The sequence below is a fragment of the Bos indicus genome, chromosome 7 (assembly GCF_029378745.1).
Source record: "Bos indicus isolate NIAB-ARS_2022 breed Sahiwal x Tharparkar chromosome 7, NIAB-ARS_B.indTharparkar_mat_pri_1.0, whole genome shotgun sequence".
In the NCBI taxonomy this organism is placed as follows: Eukaryota; Metazoa; Chordata; class Mammalia; order Artiodactyla; family Bovidae; genus Bos; species Bos indicus.
The window spans coordinates 25786603-25807135 of NC_091766.1; the positions used below are offsets into that span (position 1 = coordinate 25786603).

A 20533-nucleotide genomic window follows, 5' to 3' on the forward strand; every position below is an offset into this window, starting at 1 on the left:
TGCCACGAGGCTTAATCTTGGGAGCTTTTGTAAAGAAAATTTCTCTGGAAAGTGAGTAGTTAAGACATAATTCTTTCCCTGAAAGAAAGGGAGCCTATTTTACCAGGAGATCTGGTTCCTTATTCTGTAAGAGGTTGAAAGTTGCAAGTGGGCACTGTATGAGTTCTGCTGCCCAGAGGGGACAGTCACTGGCATCAAGCCCACAGGGACCCATGTGCTGGCACAGCCCATAGGAAGGATCCACAGGAGTGATTCAAGTTCCTAAAAACAAAAAAAAGACAATTTGTTTCTTGCTCACTTGGTAAAGAATCCCCCTTGAATGCAGGAGACCCTGGTTTGATTCCTGAATCAGGAAGATCCACTGGAGAATGGATAGGCTACCCACTCCAGTATTCTTGGGTTTCTCTAGTGGCTCAGCTGGTAAAGAATCCACCTGCAATGTGGGAGACCTGGATTTGACCCCTGGGTTGGGAAGATCCCCTGGAAAAGGGAAAGGCTACTCATTCCAGTATTCTGGCCTGGAGAATTCCATGGACTATATAGTCCATGGGGTCACAGAGTTGGACATGATTAAGTGACTTTCACTTCAAGAGAAACACAATCCTTCAGAGCCCAAGGAACGCCCAGTCTTGTCTCAATTTTTAATGGATTTTTACGTGTGTCTGTGTCTTGAAGACAAAGCCAACAACTGATCTTCACATCAGCCCAAGGTGATCTTCCCTACTCCAAGCAAGTAGCCGGGGAATGCAGGTCACTTTTTTCACGTAGCATGTAGGAGGTAGATCATAGAGGAAAGGGGTGAGAGCAGAAGGCAAAACGGTTGGATGAGGACATAAAAGCAGTAGGGGCCTAATGAGCAATCCTTGGCAGGGGGCCCAGGGCAGCTTCAGGACAGGGACAGAGCCCAGGAGGAGCCCTTCCTGCTTTGGGTTAAAAAAATAGACCCAACTCTCCTCTAAGAGGTGGTCTATTCATTCTGTGCAGCATTAGGTCATTCCTTTGAAAATTTTAGGTAGTAATAAAAACAGTCATTTTCTTAACAACACTCCTTGAATCACCTTCTGCATCCCTGGATCATATTAATTTTTATCTTGTGTGTGGGCAGTCTCCCAGAAAGTTTCAATCTTGGTGAAAGCTTAAATAGCCCACGGCCTTTCAAAAATTTCTCTTATGTACCCCATTTACTTCTAATACTTATCTTTGATGGAAAATAAAAGGTAATTGGGCTTCCTTGGTGGCTCAGCAGTAAAGAATCTGCCTGCCAAAGCAGGAGGTGTGGGTTTGATCCCTGGGTCTGGAAGATTCCTTGGAGGAGGAAATGGCAACCCACTCCAGTATTCTTGCCGGGGAAATCTCATGGACAGAGGAGCCTAGCAGGCTACAGTCCATGGGGTCGCAAAAGAGTCAGACATGACTTAGTGACTCAACAACAACAAAGGATAATCACCATATAGGCCAGGAAACAGTATTTTTCTTAATAACCATAATTATTCTGGAATTGGCAAAACCTTTCTGACATAGAAGCCAAAAGTAGCTTCGTGTTTTCCCTGCCCTTGTAGAACTTAGCATTTTCCTTGGAGCAATGATACAGTGCAAGTTTCCAAAACTCTCCACGCTATCAGTCCAACTGGCTTTCCTTGGGGAAGCTGATACATTTGGCTTTCTCTTTTCAATCTGCCAGCCCAGGAAACCTTGGACTTGGGAAGGTTTGCCCAAGATGTCCAGGTTTGTTACTATGAACTGTGTTTCTGTGTAAAATTTTCCAGATGGTTATACAACCTATAATAAGACTATGGTCCTTTGAACTCTGAGCAGGTGTATGATTTTACAGCTCAATATTTTAAGATAGAATTTGTTTTAATCTTCTAGTTAAGCCTCTTTGTAGAAACAGAGCTGCCAAGAGAACAAATGCAATTCACTTGCAGTTGTTTGTCTAGTTAACAGTAAGTACGCCAATCAGTTTCCTGTTCACACAAAAGATTTTCTTGTGTTTGAAATCTTTGACCAAGGGGACATTGGCTTGGATGTTTATAAGGAATTCACAAGGTTAATTATCTATAGTGCTCTGTGCACCAGGATGTGAAGCGACTTAACAAGCAGCCTCTAAGTATCAAACAAGTATACTGCCAGCACTGAGCTTTTGAAAAGGATCTTTGTGTGTGCAACAAGAAGACCTCACAGGGGTCTGTGTGGAAACAGGGCTTCAGTGAAGTGAAAGTTATCAGGAAGTAGGTGGACAGCACAGAGGAAAGGAGAAAGGAAGCTTTCTTGTCAAGATAAAATTAAGACAAGGGTTTGCAAATGGTCCATTTCCCTCAGGTTTTGTGTTCAAGGTTTTCCTGTGCTTTTTTCTTTTTTTTCCTTCCCCTGCCATGTATGTCTTCCTTTTTCTTTAATATGAAAACATTCACTTTAAGAAGTATTTCCAAATAGCCTCTTGAGTCTTAAGGTCCATGGCAGGTTTGTGTTATCTTTGGAGACAAATTGTCTGCTGTGTTCATGGTGGAAGCCCATCAGCCAAGGCCCGGCATGCTGGGGGCAGGTGGTGCCTGATGCACCCTTCACACAATGCAGAGATTCCTTACCGTGGATGTAACCCCTCACCCCAGTGTGTTCATTGACATGTTTGTCCTTTGTTGCCAAGCTGTTTAAAATCTCTTCTCTTTACTTGGTTACCCAAAGATATTTCCCTTCAGCCCAAATAAGTTAGTCATAAGTTGTACATTGTTTAAGTCTAAGCATAAGGGAAAGGGAAGATGTTATGAAACCTGAATGACAAAGGTGGCATATTCTTGGTTCTAGTTTCAAAACTGCTGGTTTAAATGGAAGATGGAGAAATTCACAGGCGTCCTTGTAGAACCAGTTTCTCTTGTGGTGAAGGCTGAGAGAACGTGGCTATGAGGAAACCCCTTGTTAAATGTGCAGTTTGGAAGATAGAAACCTATGACCAGAATTTGGACCAGGGGTCAGCAATTCTCAGGGAAGGGACCCCTCCCTCCCGTGCCATTCTGATGTGAACAGATGGCAGAGGTGATAGGTGAAAACTGGTGGCACAATGTATCTAGGCAGGAGGGGCAGAGATATCTCAGTTTTGTGTGCATCTGAAGTTGTGAGCAAAGGCATTCAGAAGTCCCCCAAGAGCAGATCACTGATGTAAGCTGAGGGGAGCCTCCAGGCTCTGTTGGTCCTGTGGCAAGAATGAGGGGATCCATCATGACCAAGGGATTGAGGCCACGTGTTAGCAGATGGACACCAGGATGCTATGTGGAAGCCAGGTCAAGGTGCGCCGCTCCTCCACACACCATGAGAATAAGATAGAATGAGTCATACCTGGAGCAGGAAGGTAGCATGGGCCTGACACATGAACAGACACCTGCTGCCCGCTGCCGCAGGGGAGCCATCTGCTTACCACCTCCTCTTCTCAGAACTTGTTAGCATCAACCCTAGGATAAGGGTAAAGAAGAAACAATCCGGAACAGCCAAGTTCTTTCCCTATTAAATTTTTTATTTGAGATCATTATGGATTCACATGCTGCTGGAAGAAATAACAAAGATCTTATGTATCCTTTACCCAGTCTCCCAAGTGGCTGCTGCTGCTAAGTCGCTTCAGTCGTGTCTGACTCTGTGCGACCCCATAGACGGCAGCCCACCAGGCTTCCCATCCCTGGGATTCTCCAGGCAAGAACACTGGAGTGGGTTGCCATTTCCTTCTCCAGTGCGTGAAAGCGAAAAGTGAAAGTGAAGTCGCTCAGTTGTGTCTGACTCTACCGACCCCATGGACTGCAGCCCACCAGGCTCCTCCGTCCATGGGATTTTCCAGGCAAGAGTACTGGAGTGGGGTGCCATTGCCTTCTCCGTCCCTAGTGGCAACGCCTTGCAAAACGGCAGTATAATATCATGGCCAGGATATTGACATGGATTCAGTCAAGGTACAGAACATTTCCATCACCACAAAGATCTTCACGGTGTCCTGTTATAACCACATGCACTTTCTTCCCTGACCCTTAACATCTGGCGACCACTATTCTCTGTTTCTCTAATTTTGCTTTTCTGAGAGAGTATTTCTCCTTTATCTTTGAAGAATTATGTCACTGATACAAAATTCTAGGTTGATGGCTTTTTTCTTTTAATACTTGAGATATTTAACTTTGTACTTGCATAGCTTCTGACAAGAAGTCCAATATATTCTTATCCTTGTTCCTACATAGGTAGGGTGTTTTTTTCCCCCATCTGGTTTCATTAAAGATTTTCTCTTCATCTGATTTTTTGAAATTTGAATATGCACATGCATAAATATGTATATGTTTTGCATTTAACCTGCTTTGCATATTCTGAGCTTCATGGATCTGTTGATTTGGTGTCTATCATTAATTTTGAAAGTTCTGTCATTATTTCAAATATTTTCAAGTTGTTTAGCTATTCTAGTTCCTTTACCTTTACATATAAATTTTAGAATAATCTTTTCTATATAGATAAAAAGTATTGCTGATGTTTGATAGGAATTATGTTAAACCTTTATATTATTTTGGGAAAAGTTGGTGTTTTAGTATTTTGAGTCTTCCAATATGTAAACACAATATGCTTCTCCATTTATCTTCTTGGATTTCTTTTATTAGCATTTTATAGTTTTTAGTATAAAAGCCCTATACATGTTTTGCTAGATGTACACTGGAAGATTTTTTAAAATTAAAGAATGAAAGGATTGTAAATGGTATTGCATTTTTTATTACAATGTCTTAATTACATGTTCATGGCCACTACATAGAAATACAATTACTTTTGTATTTTTCTCTTATATCCTGAGATCTTGTTGAACTCACTTATTATTCCTGTAAGTTTTTTCTAGATCCTTGGGATTTTCTACACATCTGTAATTTGGGACAGTTTTATTTCTTCCTTTCCAATCTGTATGACTTTTATTTCCTTTCCATGCTTTGTTGCACTGACTGTAACTTCCAGCACTGTGTTGAGTAAGAGTGGTAAGATTAGACATCCTCATTTTGTTCTCAGTCTTAGAGGGATGATATTCAGTCTTTTATCATTAAGTGTAGTTACCTGTAAGTTTTTTGTAGACGTTCTTCATCAAGATTATGAGAGACCTGTTTATAAGTTTATAAGTTGAGCAAGTTTTATAAGTTGAGCAAGTTTTCTTCTATCACTATTTTTCTGAGAGTTTAAAATTATGAAAGGGTTTTGAATTTTGTCAAATGCTTTTTCTGCATCCATTGATGTGTTATGTTTCTTCTTTAGCTGGTTAATATGGTAGATTCCCTTGATTTAGTTTTGAGTATTGAACTAGTCTTGCATCTCTGGAATAAACCTCTCTAGTCCATGATGTGGAGAAGGCAATGGCACCCCACTCCAGTACTCTTGCCTGGAAAATCCCATGATGGAGGAGTCTGGTAGGCTGCAGTCCATGGGGTCACACAGAATCAGACACGACTGAAGCGACTTAGCAGCAGCAGCAGCAGTCCATGATGTATAATTATTTCTCATTTTTGGTGAATATTGTATTGCTAAAGTCTTGTTAAAATATTTTGAGTTTATATTCATGAGGGATATTAGTCTTAGTTTTCTTTTTCTGGTTTTGACAGGGTAATACTAACTTTATAAAATGAGTTGGAAAGTATTCTTTCCTTGTGATAATTGTTTTTATGTGTCAACTTGGCTAGGCTGTGGTACCCAAATAATTGGTTAAACATTATTCTAGATATTTCTGTGGAAGTATTTTTTGAAATGAGATTAACATTTATATAAGCAGAGTTAGTAAAGCAGATTACCTTCTATATTATGGGTGAGTCCCATCTAAGCAGCTGAGGACCTTGATAGAAAAGTGTTGACTTCCCTTGGGAAATTTATCAACACACTGCCTTGGAAGTTAAACTATAACATTGATTCTTTCCTGGAGATTTTGGGCTTGCCAGTCCTGATACTCACAAGAACCAATTCCTTAAAATAAATCTGTCTTGCATGCTCTTGCTCTTGCTCACTCTGTCTCCATGAATGCATGCATATGCACACACACACACACACACATCTATCTATCATACTATCTATAAACACACACACCCCTTACTGGTTCTGTTTCTCCAGAGAACCCTGTCTGATATACTTGTTTCTAAATTCTGAAAGAGATTACATAAAATTCGTGTTGATACTTATTTTAAATATTTAGAATTCACTGGTGAAATCACTGTGCCTGGAGATTTTTTGTTTTAAAATTATTAATTCAAGTTCCTCAACATTTGTAGCATTATTCAAATAATTTCACATAGACTGAGTTGTAGTAGTTTGAAAGTTTTTAAAGAATTGGTTCATTTTTTGACATTGTCAGATTTTGCCATGCAGATTCTCTTATTTTCCTTTGATGTCCACATGGAAAGCAACTGCTTTGTTCCTGATATATTGTGTCTCCTTTCTTTTATCTTTGTCAGAGTTGTAGAAATTGTCAATTATGTCAATATGTTAAAAAACCATGTCTTTGTTTTTATTGATTTTCTCCTACATTTTCTTTTTTTCAATTATTTCTGCTATTTATCATTTTATTCCTTGTGCTTGCTTTGGGTTTATTTTGCTCATTTTTTTTCTAGGTTCTTCATAAGAAGTTTAATTTTTGGTTTTGGACTTTTCTTCTTTTTAAATATTTATTCTTGATGTTATAAATTTCTGCCTCATTACTGCTTTAGCACTGTCCCACAAATTTTGATATGTTTATTTTCATTTTCATTTAATTCAATGTATTTTAAAATTTATCTTGGGACTTCTTTATCCCATGGATTATTTAGAAGTTTATTGTCCAAGTTGGAGATTTTTCTATTATCATTTCATTATTAATTTCTAGTTTCATTTCTTAGTGGCCAGGGAACATTCTGTTTGATTTAAGTTCTTTTAAATTTGATGAGATGTGTTTTATGGCCTAGGATGTGGTCTATCTTGCTACTGTTTATTCTTGTTGAATGGAAAGTTCCGTGAGTGTTGATTAGATGCTGTTGGTTAATGATGTTGTTCAGTTCTACTACACAATTGCTGATTTTCTTTCTAGTTGTTCTATCAACTGTGAAGAGAAGGGTTCTGAAATCTTCAACTACAGTTGTGAATTTGTCTATTTCCCTTTCAATTCCATCACATTTTGTTTCAGATATTTTGCAGCTTTGTTGTATATGCCAATATATATATAGCATTACTATATCTTGTTAGTGAACTGACTCTTTAATCACAATATAATGTATCCCTTCAACTCTGATAAATTTCTTGGCTCTGAAGTCTACTTTATCTGATATTAATATAGCCACTGCTTCTTTCCTCTGTCAGGTGTTTGCATAAAATATCATTTTACATTTTAAGTTTTCAACCTGCCTATATTATATTTCAAATAGTTTTCTCAGAGGCAGCATATAGTTGGGTCGTGTTCTAAATCCACTCTGATTCCTTGTGTTTTAGTTAGATTATTCATATTTATATGGAACTGTTACTATGTTAGGGTTTAATACTTCTATTTCGTTTTTAAATTTTCTGTTTGTTTATTTCTTTCTTTATTTTCTTTTTCCTGCTTTCCTTTGGGTTATTTTAAAAAAAATCCAGTTTGATTTGTATGTCTGTCTTTTATATAGCTTTTTTTAAACAGATTATTCTTGATATTATATACATATTACTTATTAAAGTCTCTTGTTGGAGATGGGAAAGTAATGCATACTTTTCAAATGCATTTGAAATAAAAGTTCTCTTAATCACATGTGGATGCTCTCAAGGAGAAATGTATGTCAGTGTCATTTCATTATCCAACTGACTGAAATTCTGTAAAATTCTTTAAAAATGTAACAGAATGAAGAATCTCATAAAGTGCTCTAGAATTGGGAGAAAAATTAAGATGCATATTTTATAAAGTTGCCATACTACTCACTTCCTTCCAACACTACTTAGATTATTAGGAGAAATGAGGAATCATCTATGAGCATCTAATATATATGTATGACATGTGATTTGCCAAGTTATCTCACTTAAGGGCAGATTCTAATCAACTTCATTTTGGGGAAAACTTCACAAACTCATTTTAAACAAACCTCACTGTCACTAACGCTGACTGGCAATACACAAAACATTTAACTCGCTCTTTTCCCTAATCTAGGAAAGTGATGAGAAGTTCAGATTAGAAGTTCCCTGTTTTAGTATTTAACTGTTACAGTTAATTGTACTTACCCAAGACATCTGAAACAACCATAATTTAATAAAAAATATGATGCCAACTATAGCCGTACCAAAAATAAATGATAACTTCTTTCTCTATTTTCCACTTAGTAACTTCTAGCATTTTTCATTTTCTCTAAGGATTTATTCCTCCTATAGAGAGTTCATTAAATCAATAGAACATTTATGTGTTGATAATTTAGAACTCTTAGGGATTCACCATAGTTTTCTTGGGGAAAGATATCACAGATATTCTGACTCATTCAGGGTTAACCCTGGTATTAAGGAGAGCAGATTTTCTTGGGATTCATCACCCAGGAGAGATTTTTGCATGTCTTTGGTTCATATTGTAAGTATTTATTTTCTCATTTTAATTCCCGAAGAAAAGAAATTTCATTATAGACAGTGACTCTCTTTAAATCTAATTGTGTTTTCTCAGTATACATTGAGTTCTTCAGTTCTTACTGAAAAAATAGCAGAAGGGAATATATTTCCTCAGATTACACTTTCCAGTTCCAGCATTTAAGTAGGTCTCAGCAATTCCTAAGTATGATCTGAGGGCTTGAAAACACTCTCACCATTATAGATAACCTTTCCACGGCCTGAACTCCTGATTCACAAACAGTTTCATGTCTTGGGAGTTAAATGCTCTATTTCAAAATTGTGGCGTAAACACGAAGATGTAAAAATATTTTTCTTTCTTCAGTATCTCATTTCATTAAAGTTTGTAGCAAGATGCAATTTCAAGAACAACATTTTGGAATGGGTCCAAGTTTCTATGGTAAAATAGTAGGATTGGGTAATTCCCAGAGGATATTTAGATTAATTTAAATTCCTGGCATCTTAAATGGAGCCACAGCCTTTCTCCATCCCTAGATCTTCCTCCAGTCTGCAGCAGACTGTACATGACCTGGCTCTCTGAAAGTTGTCCATCCCTACAAAGTAGCATTCATCTACTCAAGAAAATCCATGAAGGGTTAAAAAAAAAAAAATCCCTCTAACCAATTTCAAATTTATTTATGAAAAGAAATTGTGATGTTGAAAACCTCCCCCACTATCAGTTATTCCTTGAACTTACTATTTAACAAACTTAAAAGGTATAGTGAACATATCTAAGGCAACGATAAACTCTCTATTATTCCATTTATACATTTGGGCCAAATCTAGACATCTGATATGATTGATAGAGCATAAGATAAGTACAAACTCATAGTAAGTGCTCAGTAAATATTTGTTGAGTGAACAAGGGAGCATATATCTGGCTATTAATCTATTAAAACAAATGGTAACTTGCCCAAAAATGGCACTGTGATGAGATTTCTCCTTTGATTTGTAGTGCTGCCACCCTGTGTAGTCCTTGGAATGGTAGAGGGTGCTATGGCAGAGAAAGAGACTTTGATTTTGTGCAGGAAATTCCATATAAGTTAGCAGCAGCTGGATTGGTAGAGTTGTGATTTTCATTCACCTTTGGAGAAGCCTTCCTTTATATTATAAAAATCGCAAAAATGGTCATTTAATTATAAGAATGTGAAGCAAATGCCTACTTCTTGATAATGAAGTTACCATATATGTGAATGTAGACATACAGGTTGATACTTAGCCTTCTGTACAGAAGTATATCTCGAGACCATTTTCTCCTAAGTATAGATATCTATAGGACTCTAGGAATGCCGCAAAAAGTGTTATTTAAGCTTAAATATTCCCGGTTTTAGGGACATGTAGTTGCAGTCCATGAAGTGAGACCACACCCTGTGGGTGGGGTAGAATTTTCTCCAGAAGAAGAATATTGTCATCATTAATCATCCTGGGGTTCAAAATGAACAGCTTTGGAAGAGGGAAGGTTAAGGCCTGCTCCTTTCTCTGGGGGAAGAAAATGGGATGTTTTCTGAACAAGGGTGAAATGCCAAGAGTACTGTGTCTGCCACATGGAAGCCTACTGAGGACAAACAAGAATTTGTGATCCTAAGTTTAGCCCTGTATGTGATTTTTTGCAGTGTATCTTGATTATTCCCAAGCATTTAATGAAGTTTTGTTAAACACTACTGTGTGGTTTGGAGATGCTTCAGGAGGTTAAGGGAGATGCTTCTGACTGTGACTGAGTCCATCAGGGTATCAGGGTGGAGGTATACGTGGCAGGGGCAGGTAGGCGGTCACAGTGTGGCTGGATGTGACAGCCCCTCTTTGAAGCTGCAGTAGTTCAAGGTGAGAACCACAGATCCACATGTGGAATCACCAGCAAGGGGGGATTTTCATAAGTTTCCTGGAGAGCAGAACTCAGTGGAAGGTTGGCCCCAGCAAGATGTTCTGGGTGGAGGGGTGGAGTCTTTGTCATTCTCATTTTTAATGGATTTAACAGTTCAGCTCCAATGAATCTCAGGCTACAAATGCAAGTCTGCACAAATTTCTTTATTTTCTATAAATTATCTGAATATTGACTCTGAACCCCTGTCCCACCAAGGAGGCAGGAAGCTTGGCCCCAGTCATTCTGAGTCTTCCCTTAGCCTGACTTCAGGCCAGGATTCTTGGTCCGGAGACACTTTTCTGTCATTTCATGATGCTGGGACCCTGTCTTCCCAGTCAGCTTGGTCCCCTCAAGGCTGCAGCTTGTTCACACTAAAGACACATGTGTATGTGAAACTCTTGGCAGGGCCTGAAGTCTTGGTCCTTGTGGCTGATCCTGCCCACCACATCTCTGGAGAAGGGAGCAGGAACGGGTTCCTGCTGCTGATTGGACACACATGCCTCAGGGGAGGAGGGAATCCCTCCCTGTCTCCTCGCCTTCCCCTCAAAGGCATCTTCTCAAACCTTCTTTCTGCAAAGGACTTCAGCTTTGGAAATGAGAAAGCCTAGAAAATTTCTCATGGTCTGCTTCTCTGCTTTTACACAGAACTCCTGGTTCTAGACAAAGGAGCACACAGCAAGCTATATTTTTAATGTGGGGAAAGAATGAAATACGGGGAGCAAAATACATTAATACACTGAAAAATCATTCTGTTAGAGGATAATAAAAGGCATGTGCATTTATTTTTTGAGCCATAGCCTGTTGAGATTGGGGGACCCTCTGAGTAACACAGTTTCCTTAGGATGCTGAGTTGTGAACAAATCTGTGTAAAAATGTCTGTACTCTGATCACTAGGAGTAGTCGAATTGTAGTAAGAACATCACAGTCAAGCCTAATTCTGAAACTTACTAGCTGTATGACTTCAAGCAATTCAGTTGATGTGCTCTAAACAAAGAGTCAGCAAATTGTTTTTTCTGCAAAGACCCAGATACTTGGGCTTGTTGGCTGTAGGTCTCTGTCACAGCTACTCAACTCTACCACGATAGGCAAGAAACCAGCCCAGGGACACCTTTATGGCTAAGCATGGATGTGTTCCAATAAAAGTTACCTTATAGACAGTGAAAATTGAATTTCAAATGATTTTTGTGTCATGAATATGATTTTTTTTTGCTCAACCATTTAAAAATGTAAAAATTTTTTTGTTCGACCATCCTAAGTTCACCAGTCATGCAAAAATAGGTGGCTAGTAGGATTTGGCTTGTAGCCTTAATTTGCTGACCCCTGTTCTGAATTGAGTCTAGCTCTAATATTTACAGCTTAGTTTTCCTGTCTGTAAATGCTAAATATAGATGTCCCTTAATTGTTCATTTTTGCTTCTCTGTGTGAAACTGAGAACTGATGCCACTGGTTGCAAAGGGGAGTTGTGTAAATGAAATAAGTAGAACATCTATAGATGGGCTTTCTCCCTTTAGAAAATACCAGTTCTGGTAGTCATCATTTACCTACCTACCTGAGATTTGTTGTGTACGTCAAATGACTTTATCTGAATTTCATTCTGTACAGCACACACATACAAAAAAGAGAAATTTAGAAACTGTTCTGAGCTGATGAGGAAGCTGCAGTGAACTCTTGGCTACTTCCTTTAGGTCTTTTTTTGTGCTGTCTCTGTCCTGCATGTGGAAATATGCATTACCTCTGAATGTAAAATGAAAGTTAAATAAAAATCTATCTGAAAATGTTTTAACTAACTGAAGGGAAGATGTAATATACTCATTTTGTCTAAAAATTTCTCATTTTGAGTATATATTAGACTATAAATTAAAAACCCAAACATTGAAATTTATGGTGACAATATACAAAATTGGACCTGGTGTACACATTGTATTTCAGGCAGGGATTCCAGACCATTTATTCACAGGGCAGTTGAGATCAGTGTCTTAAGCAGCCTGCTTTAAGACAGATGGAAATAGTGGGGCCCAGGGCAAACCGTTGGAGAAGGCAATGGCACCCCACTCCAGTACTCTTGCCTGGAAAATCCCATGGATGGAGGAGCCTGGTAGGCTGCAGTCCATGGGGTCGCTAAGAGTCTGGCACAACTGAGCGACTTCACTTTTACTTTTCACTTTCATGCTTTGGAGAAGGAAATGGCAACCCACTCCAGTGTTCTTGCCTGGAGAATCCCAGGGACGGGGGAGCCTGGTGGGCTGCCGTCTACGGGGTCGCACAGAGTCGGACACGACTGAAGCGACTTAGCAGTAGCAGGGCAAACCATACAGTGCATCTTCACTCTTCTTAAAAGTATTTACTTTAAACAAAACACACTGGGCAAACAAAAGCTAAAACAGAGTTTTGACCAAATCAATAAGTTGATCAGTTGAATCTGGACAGTTTTTGGACTCCTCTTATGGAATAAGTTGGAGAAAGAAGGTACCCATGGAAAACTGTTTTTCCTATGAATGGAAATGAGGGCTGACCTGAGAAAGAGGTGGAGACAATGAATGTCTTTGTTACGTAACTGCATAGAGGTGGTGAGTGTTGCGAAAGTTATTCTGGCCTGGGGGCCTGGTTCTGGCATTTCCTACTTATAAACTTGGGATTAATAACCTAACTAAAACCTACCTCATGAAAATTAAATAAAATAATCTATTTGAAAATGTTTGAATAATCATCAATTGATATGTAAATATTAGTTATGCTCCTATATACATAACTGTTGGCTAGTAAATGCAGGTCCCTAGCAAGATAATACGGCATCCACTTTAGCTTTTTGTTGTTTCTTTCACCATCACCATACCAGCTTCATTCAAATAGGAGCTGGGCAATAAGGCACACCTTTTTATTACGGGGCCAAGGATTATATTATCAGCTTTTCTCTTTTAACTAGAACTCACTGTTATTATTGTTTGAACCCCATATGACAAAGAGCTGGTGGAAATCTAGCTCTTTCTCTCTCATTCAGCTGTCATCCTTTGCCTGTGATTATATCATTCTTTGAAAAGGTGACATCAGATGATAAACTCTTATTTCAGCTTATTTGTGGTTTTTAAGAAAATGGATTAAAGGATTATTAGACAATACATTCTGTGATATTTTCCATCCAAAAACAAGGGATTGGGTATTACTGAATTTGAGCACTAAGGGTTGTTCTTTGTTAAATAAAGAGCAAATTTAAATGTTTGGGATGGAATTGGTTAGACAATGAATTAAACGTCATCTTGCCACTTAAGATGGCATTAACAAGATGCCATTAAATGCCATCTTGTTCATGTTATTAGGAATGTACTGAGTATCTAACTTAGATGCTTAATTTCTCTGGGAACCTGGAAATTAAAGCTATTTTTAGTTTTGTTTTACTGTAGAAGTCCTAATTTCATTAGGTATGGGAAATCTCATGGCCGACCCTATCTTTTGCATTGAACTTTGTCCCAATGTACTAGTACTTTTATTTTAAAAAGATTATTTCCTACTTGAATTTGACTTTCCTCTATGAGCGAAAACATTTGCTTGTGTATGGGAAATCCTAACAAGATTTTGTTGTAATAGCAGGGGAGAAATTATAGTAATCATTTATTCTTTACAACTTACTTTTTCTTTTTTTGTCTAGTTTTTCAAACTATGAGAGTCAAACTTTTGAATCTCAAGCATTTTATTTTCCAAGTCCTTTAAATATGTTTGTTTTCTTATGTCTGTTGGAAATAGTTTTGTCTCTGCAGTCCCTATACTTGATAATTGCCAGATAAATATTATTTTGACTTAGGCCTGCAACACTCATCAGCACTTCTCTACTTATTAAAGCAAAAAATCTTTACTTCAGAGTAATGTAGAAGGAAATGATAGGGTTTGGGGGTAAGCAGAGAGCATAAGAGATAACTGAAACTTGACTGAATTCATTCTTTCTCAGAAATGTTTTTGTCAAAAATACTATAGTGTCTTGCTTTTTTATGAATTTCATTAAATCCTAGGGCATCTCCTTCACATTTCTGGGTTGGTTTCTCTGATAACTTGCTTTCCTGCTAGTCTTTAATAAGTCTGTTACTATGATTTCATCTTGCCACGCACATAATAATGAAATTAAATTGTTAAAAAAAATACAGCATTTGTTTAAGTTGATGAGTCATACCACACATTCAACTTAACTTTCTCTGTGAGAATAGTTAATGATTGGTGAAAAAGTAAAATTAAAACTCTACCTGTATTTCTACAAATGTGTTTAGACTGTTAAAGAATGGCTTTGCTGCTGCTGCTAAGTCACTTCAGTGCGACCCCATAGACGGCAGCCCACCCCGGCTCCCCTGTCCCTGGGATTCTCCAGGCAAGAACACTGGAGTGGGTTGCCATTTCCTTCTCCAATGCATGAAAGTGAAAAGTGAAAGTAAAGTCGCTCAGTCGTGTCCAACTCTTAGCGACCCCATGGACTGCAGCCTACCAGGCTCCTCCATCCATGGGATTTTCCAGGCAAGAGTACTGGAGTGGGGTGCCATTGCCTTCTCCAAAGAATGGCTTTAGTTACTTGTTAATTAGTTTACTTTTTTAGATTTCCAATTAGTTTGAACCAGATACCTGAATGGTTTCCTAAATTTTCTTTAAGAACAAGGTCATGAGCATACTAACTGCCTTGTGATATTTACACCAGATATTTTAAAAGTCAGTAGACTATTTCAACAATCCAACTGGCTTCTAAGAAAATGAGACTTTGGCTTACAGGGTGGGATATTATCTGATTTTTAGTTTGTCTGAACCAGCTATTTGGCACAACCTTAAGTTTACGACCCAATTATTTGGAGGAATGGCAGAAAATGGAAATGAACTTTGAGGGGCATACAATGGCATAGATGTTCAGTAGGGATTGTGAAATTTTGTACTTATAAGTGTCTCAGAGGCCAGAGACCAGTAACACCTCTTCTCATCTTCCCCCCTCCTCATAAAACTTGGATATTTAAAGAATTCTTATTACCAAGGTGTCGTTAACAAAGATTAGTCTCTTTACCTTTGGACCGAATCTCTTCTCCACTTCTGATTTGGGGATAACCTAGACCTGAGTCAAGATGAGTTTCTGGTAAAGACAGGTTTGCAGGGTAATAAGACTCTTGATGATTTCTTCTTTGGCGACTGGTCCTTAGATATGTAGAGGTGACAGGCTCCATTAATTAGGAACAGCAGCTCCAGCTCTGCCTGTTACTTTATCTCTGCTGTCAGGCTACTTTCATGCTGAGGGCCAGCCGTGACATTGACAAGGGGAAATTGATCTAGAAGCGAACACTCTCCTTTTTGGGATGTGATAGAACCCCCCCCCCCCCACATTTGTCATCTTAGCCTCAGGATCCCATGAGATTAAGACAATCTAGTAAAATAAAGAAATGGAAACTTAATTATCATAATAACACATCAAAGTTGCAGAGACGATAGTTTCTGCCGGAGGTAGTCCATTCAACTAACTGAAAAATTTAAAGCTTTCTCACGGTAATACACAGGAAAAACATGGTAATGTTCAGTCTTACTGTGGTGTCAGATGCAACTAACAGAACTTCAGGACTGGAACAGGGAACCCTCTTTGGTACCAGAGAAACAGAAAAGACAATGAGGATCAAAAAGTTTGAAGAAGTAAGGAGGAGGTACCAGAGAGAAGCGATTTCTGGATGAAGGACTTAGGTAAACTTCATGGAAAAGCTTCTCTTGGGGCTGTGGGAAAGTGCTTTTCGACTCACCCTCTGGGATAGTTGTGTATTTATGATCATGAAACTTTAAGTTGGTTTCGTTTCTGATAATGGACTACAACTGTGTGTATTGCTGACATTTCAGCTGAAAATCTGAGTTTATAAAACAAATATGGGAAGATTCTTGCTATATATGACCATAGAAGCTACTGGCAGAGCCAGTGGTTTTATTTTGTAGTGAACCTCTAGGGTCAATGCTGCAAAGCTGTTATGAGTCCCAAACCCAATACTTCCTGTAGAAAAAGTCAGGTTTAGAAACTTTGTTTTAAGGAGACTCTTAACTGTGTGAACTCCTGAATGATTTGTGAAGTTGTGATTTTCATGTTTGCTACAATATTGCTCGTATCTGTTATTGTACCTGAAGAGTTTTGATGAATATTTGTTGAACTGATTGAGTTAAATTGGGAAGTAGCAACAGTCAGACTCATGGAAGAGCTATAGCCGTGTGCCTGAGTCATGCTGTATCAAAAGAGTAAGAATTAAGCACCAAGGTCTTAAAGTTAGTACCCAGCTGCTCTCTGGATGGGAAATGGTTCATCTGAAGGGAATGTGTGGGAGAGAAATATATATGACATCTTTTATTCCATTAATTACAGGGTAGCTTTCATTTGCTTATACTCTATTTTTGAATTATTTTTATGCTGTCCACAGCTCATTGATATTTTGCTTTGGTCTTAGTGTTGCTTGTAAGGGAAAAGCGAGTGTAACCCATTTTCCCAGGGAGATGGTGTCCCAGGACACTTTTCCCAAAGGACTGCAGCTCTGATTCATCCATTCTTTTGATTGCTTTGGTTTTACTTCATTTCTACCCTTGCTAAATGCTAATGAAATACATGCGATAGAGAAATGTATTCTAGAGGTTACAAAAGGACAGAAGTCATGGCTATTTACTCTGCTCACAGTGATTATGCTTTCAGTACCCCAACATTCCCCAGCTTGAAACTCACCCTCCACGATAGCTTTCTGTTCACAGTCGAGCTGCATACCAGAATGGGCTTTGTCCCACCCCTCCCTTGCAATGTGACAAACCTCTGGTGAGAGGATGATGCTAAATTCTTTGACCATCTGTGTAGTTTTGTGCTTTTCCCTCTCCGTCTGTTATCAGGAATGTCTAAAAACATAGTATTCTACAACTGTGTGGATTATATGACAAATGTCTGAAGGGTTCGGTGTTTGCATCTGAAGACCTCCGTTTGTTTTCTTTCCTCCCAATATGAACCTTTTAGGATAGTCAGACCCATGAACTTGAGTTTGCATTTACCAGTGAGGCGATTGCTTGGGCTCTGGTCTTTACCTTGATGATGCTTAATGAACTTTTATTGTTTTTTTTACTGGGTATCTTTACAAATCCTCATCATAGACCACAGGAGAGACATTATTATTAGAGAAAACTGGGGTTTCTTGTAAACATTCTGGAGAGTCCTTGACCTCTGGGAAACAATGGGCCTCCCGCTCAGCTTCCAGCTGCTGAATCTTCCTTTCCTTTTCCTCTAAAACTTCTTCCAGCTGAGTGATCCTCTCATTCTGAAGGGAAACCTGAGTCGACAACTCCATTATCAGGCTGATTTTTCGGTCACCGTCTTCCACAGGCGGGAGACCGCCACAGGACTCTTCCAGTGAGCTGTCTTCTAAGGCAAACAAGAAAAGGAAAACCTGAGCAGTTTTAATTAGATTTCCCAGAACTCAAAGAGAGGGAAGATGAAAAAGCTTCATTTCTCATGTTCTTAAAAGAGAACACAGATGTTGCATCATCTGGTCAGATACACTGAGAAAGGAATCTGAATCGAGTGTGGGGAAAGACTCTCGGTGCTCGTGAAAAAAATCTTAGAAGCCTCTGGAGAGGGAGGAGATTCAAGTTTTGCCAACTCTTTTTTATATGCATTTAACTTTTAATTAAGCATGGGAATGAGCTGTCCTTAAAAATGCAATAAACAGCAATAGCCTTTTCCTTAAGAATTTTTCACAATCTGGTAGAAATATACTTCAATGTAATTTATAATTTGACTGAAAAAAAATTGCCATTGCCCCTTTTGGGGAAAATAATAATGAGAAAATACAAGTTTCTTAATCCAAGTCAACTTTAGGTGTAATCTGAGGTGATCAGGGAAACTCTATAGCATGATATACAGATCAATTTTTTTCGGTCTGAAGACTTTTCAATATGTCTTAATAAAATCACATACCTCCTGAATGTAAATCTTATCTTTAGTTTCTATCATCTAACCCCTTGGATAAGGATAAAGGCCTGAATAAGGAAGGAGAGAGAGAGAGATTCCAACAAAGAGAAAAAAGATTAGAGGCTGGCAGCAGGAAATCCTTGAAAGTAAATATCATGAGGCCATCAGAAGTTTTAGCTATTAAAAGGAAATCTCATTCCACTAGATTTTAGCAGTATTCTCCCCCACCCCAACCACTCTTATCCAGAATTTTCTACTATTAAAATAACCTCTAAGTTGTATAAAAGGCAGACTTCGGCTATAAGAAGTAAGGCATGTCAAGGGCTTGGGTGTCTTTGTTGGATTAATTGAACCAATAGCATATGAATGAGCCTGGCACGTGGTGTTGACAGTTAATTGCTATAATTGAAGGTCCAGACATTACTCAAACCCCAGTGAAAACACACAGCATAGCTGCACCTAAAAGAAACATAAGGTGAAGTCCAGGATACAAAAGCCTGCTACTATTGTGTCTCTGCTGCTGCTAAGTCGCTTCAGTGTGTCTGACTCTGTGCGACCCCATAGACGGCAGCCCACCAGGCTTCCCCATCCCTGGGATTCTCCAGGCAAGAACACTGGAGTGGGTTGCCATTTCCTTCTCCAATGCATGAAAGTGAAAAGTGAAAGTGAAGTGGCTCAGTCGTGTCCGACTCTTAGCCACCCCATGGACTGCAGCCTTCCAGGCTCCTCCGTCCATGGGATTTTCCAGGCAAGAGTACTGGAATGGGGTGCCATTGCCTTCTCTGATTGTATCCCTACACACCTTCTAAAATGGGGCAGCTTTATTTTGATAGTCCATGCAGGCAGGGAATCATCCATCTCTCAGCAAACAAAACTAATTTGCAGTCATCATTTTCTCAAGATCATAGAATGAAAGCTTTGAATACCACATTGCACAGAGGACATGATGCCTTGGCTTTACAAAAGTTAGAGATCAGGCTGTTTGCCCCTCATAGAAATTATTACCAGCACTGTACTATGCTTCAAGAATCCACGGAAAAATTTGTTTCCTGTACACTTGAAATTCTAACAGTAATGTTTAAGGAGATGGTAGTTTGAGCACCTTTCTTAAAAAGCAATGAAAAAAGTCCATATCAAAGGAGCATTTAATGCGTTCCCTCCTCAGTAGGTCCAAAGAAGGCGATGGCACCCCACTCCAGTACTCTTGCCTGGAAAATCCCATGGACGGAGGAGCCTGGTAGGCTGCAGTCCACGGGGTTGCAAAGAGTTGGACATGACTGAGTGACTTCCCTTTCACTTTTCACTTTCATGCATTGGAGAAGGAAATGGCAACCCACTCCAGTGTTCTTGCCTGGAGAATCCCAGGGATGGGGGAGCCTGATGGGCTGCCATCTATGGGGTCACACAGAGTCGGACATGACTGAAGCGACTTAGCAGCAGCTTCAATAGGTCTGTGCTTTCAGGCCCAGAAGAGGGTGATCATGGGATGGGGATGGGGGGGCCTTTCTCATTTGCTGATTTGCCAGGCCTCACCTTTTCTCTCACTGCAGCTGTGCTACCCCAATACAGTAGCCTCTTGCCCCATGGTGTTATTAAGGAACTGAATGTGGCTGGTGTGAATGGAGACATTCTGCTGCTGCTCCTGCTGAGTCACTTCAGTCGTGTCTGACTCTGTGCGACCCCATAGACGGCAGCCCACCAGGCTCCCCCGTCCCTGGGATTCTCCAGGCAAGAACACTGGAGTGGGTTGCCATTTCCTTCTCCAATGCATGAAAGTGAAAAGTGAAAGTGAAGTTGCTCAGTCATGTCCGACTCTTAGCAACCCCATGGAGTGCAGCCTACCAGGCTCCTCCATCCATGGGATTTTCCAGGCAGGAATGCTGGAGTGGGGTGCTATTGCCTTCTCCAGGATACATGCTATGGGTATAAAACACATACTTGATTTGGAAGATAGTTTGAAAAGAATGTAAAATGTCTCACTTAAATTTAAAAACTCTATTAAAATGACTTTGTGTATGTTTCACTAAAATATATTTTTAAAATCAATTTTACTCCTTTGTTTTTACTTTTTAAAAATGTGGCTACTAGAAAATTGGCAGTATCATAAGCAGCTTGCATTTGTGGCTCTCTTTACGTTTCTCCTGTATAGCGCTGAACTGGAGTTTGCTTTTGGCTGA

The 20533-nt window shown here is 39.2% G+C and overlaps 1 protein-coding gene across 1 annotated transcript in view; it reads right to left on the bottom strand.

Moving 5' to 3' along the window:
• Positions 1-17482: 17482 nt before the first annotated feature.
• Positions 17483-20533, bottom strand: part of CCDC192 (coiled-coil domain containing 192) — a 228412-nt gene continuing 225361 nt past the window's right edge. Inside the window, exon 7 of the mRNA XM_070793222.1 lies at positions 17483-17807. Coding sequence (XP_070649323.1) covers positions 17521-17807 — 287 coding nt within the window. The 3' untranslated portion in view covers positions 17483-17520. The remainder of the gene's footprint in view (positions 17808-20533) is intronic.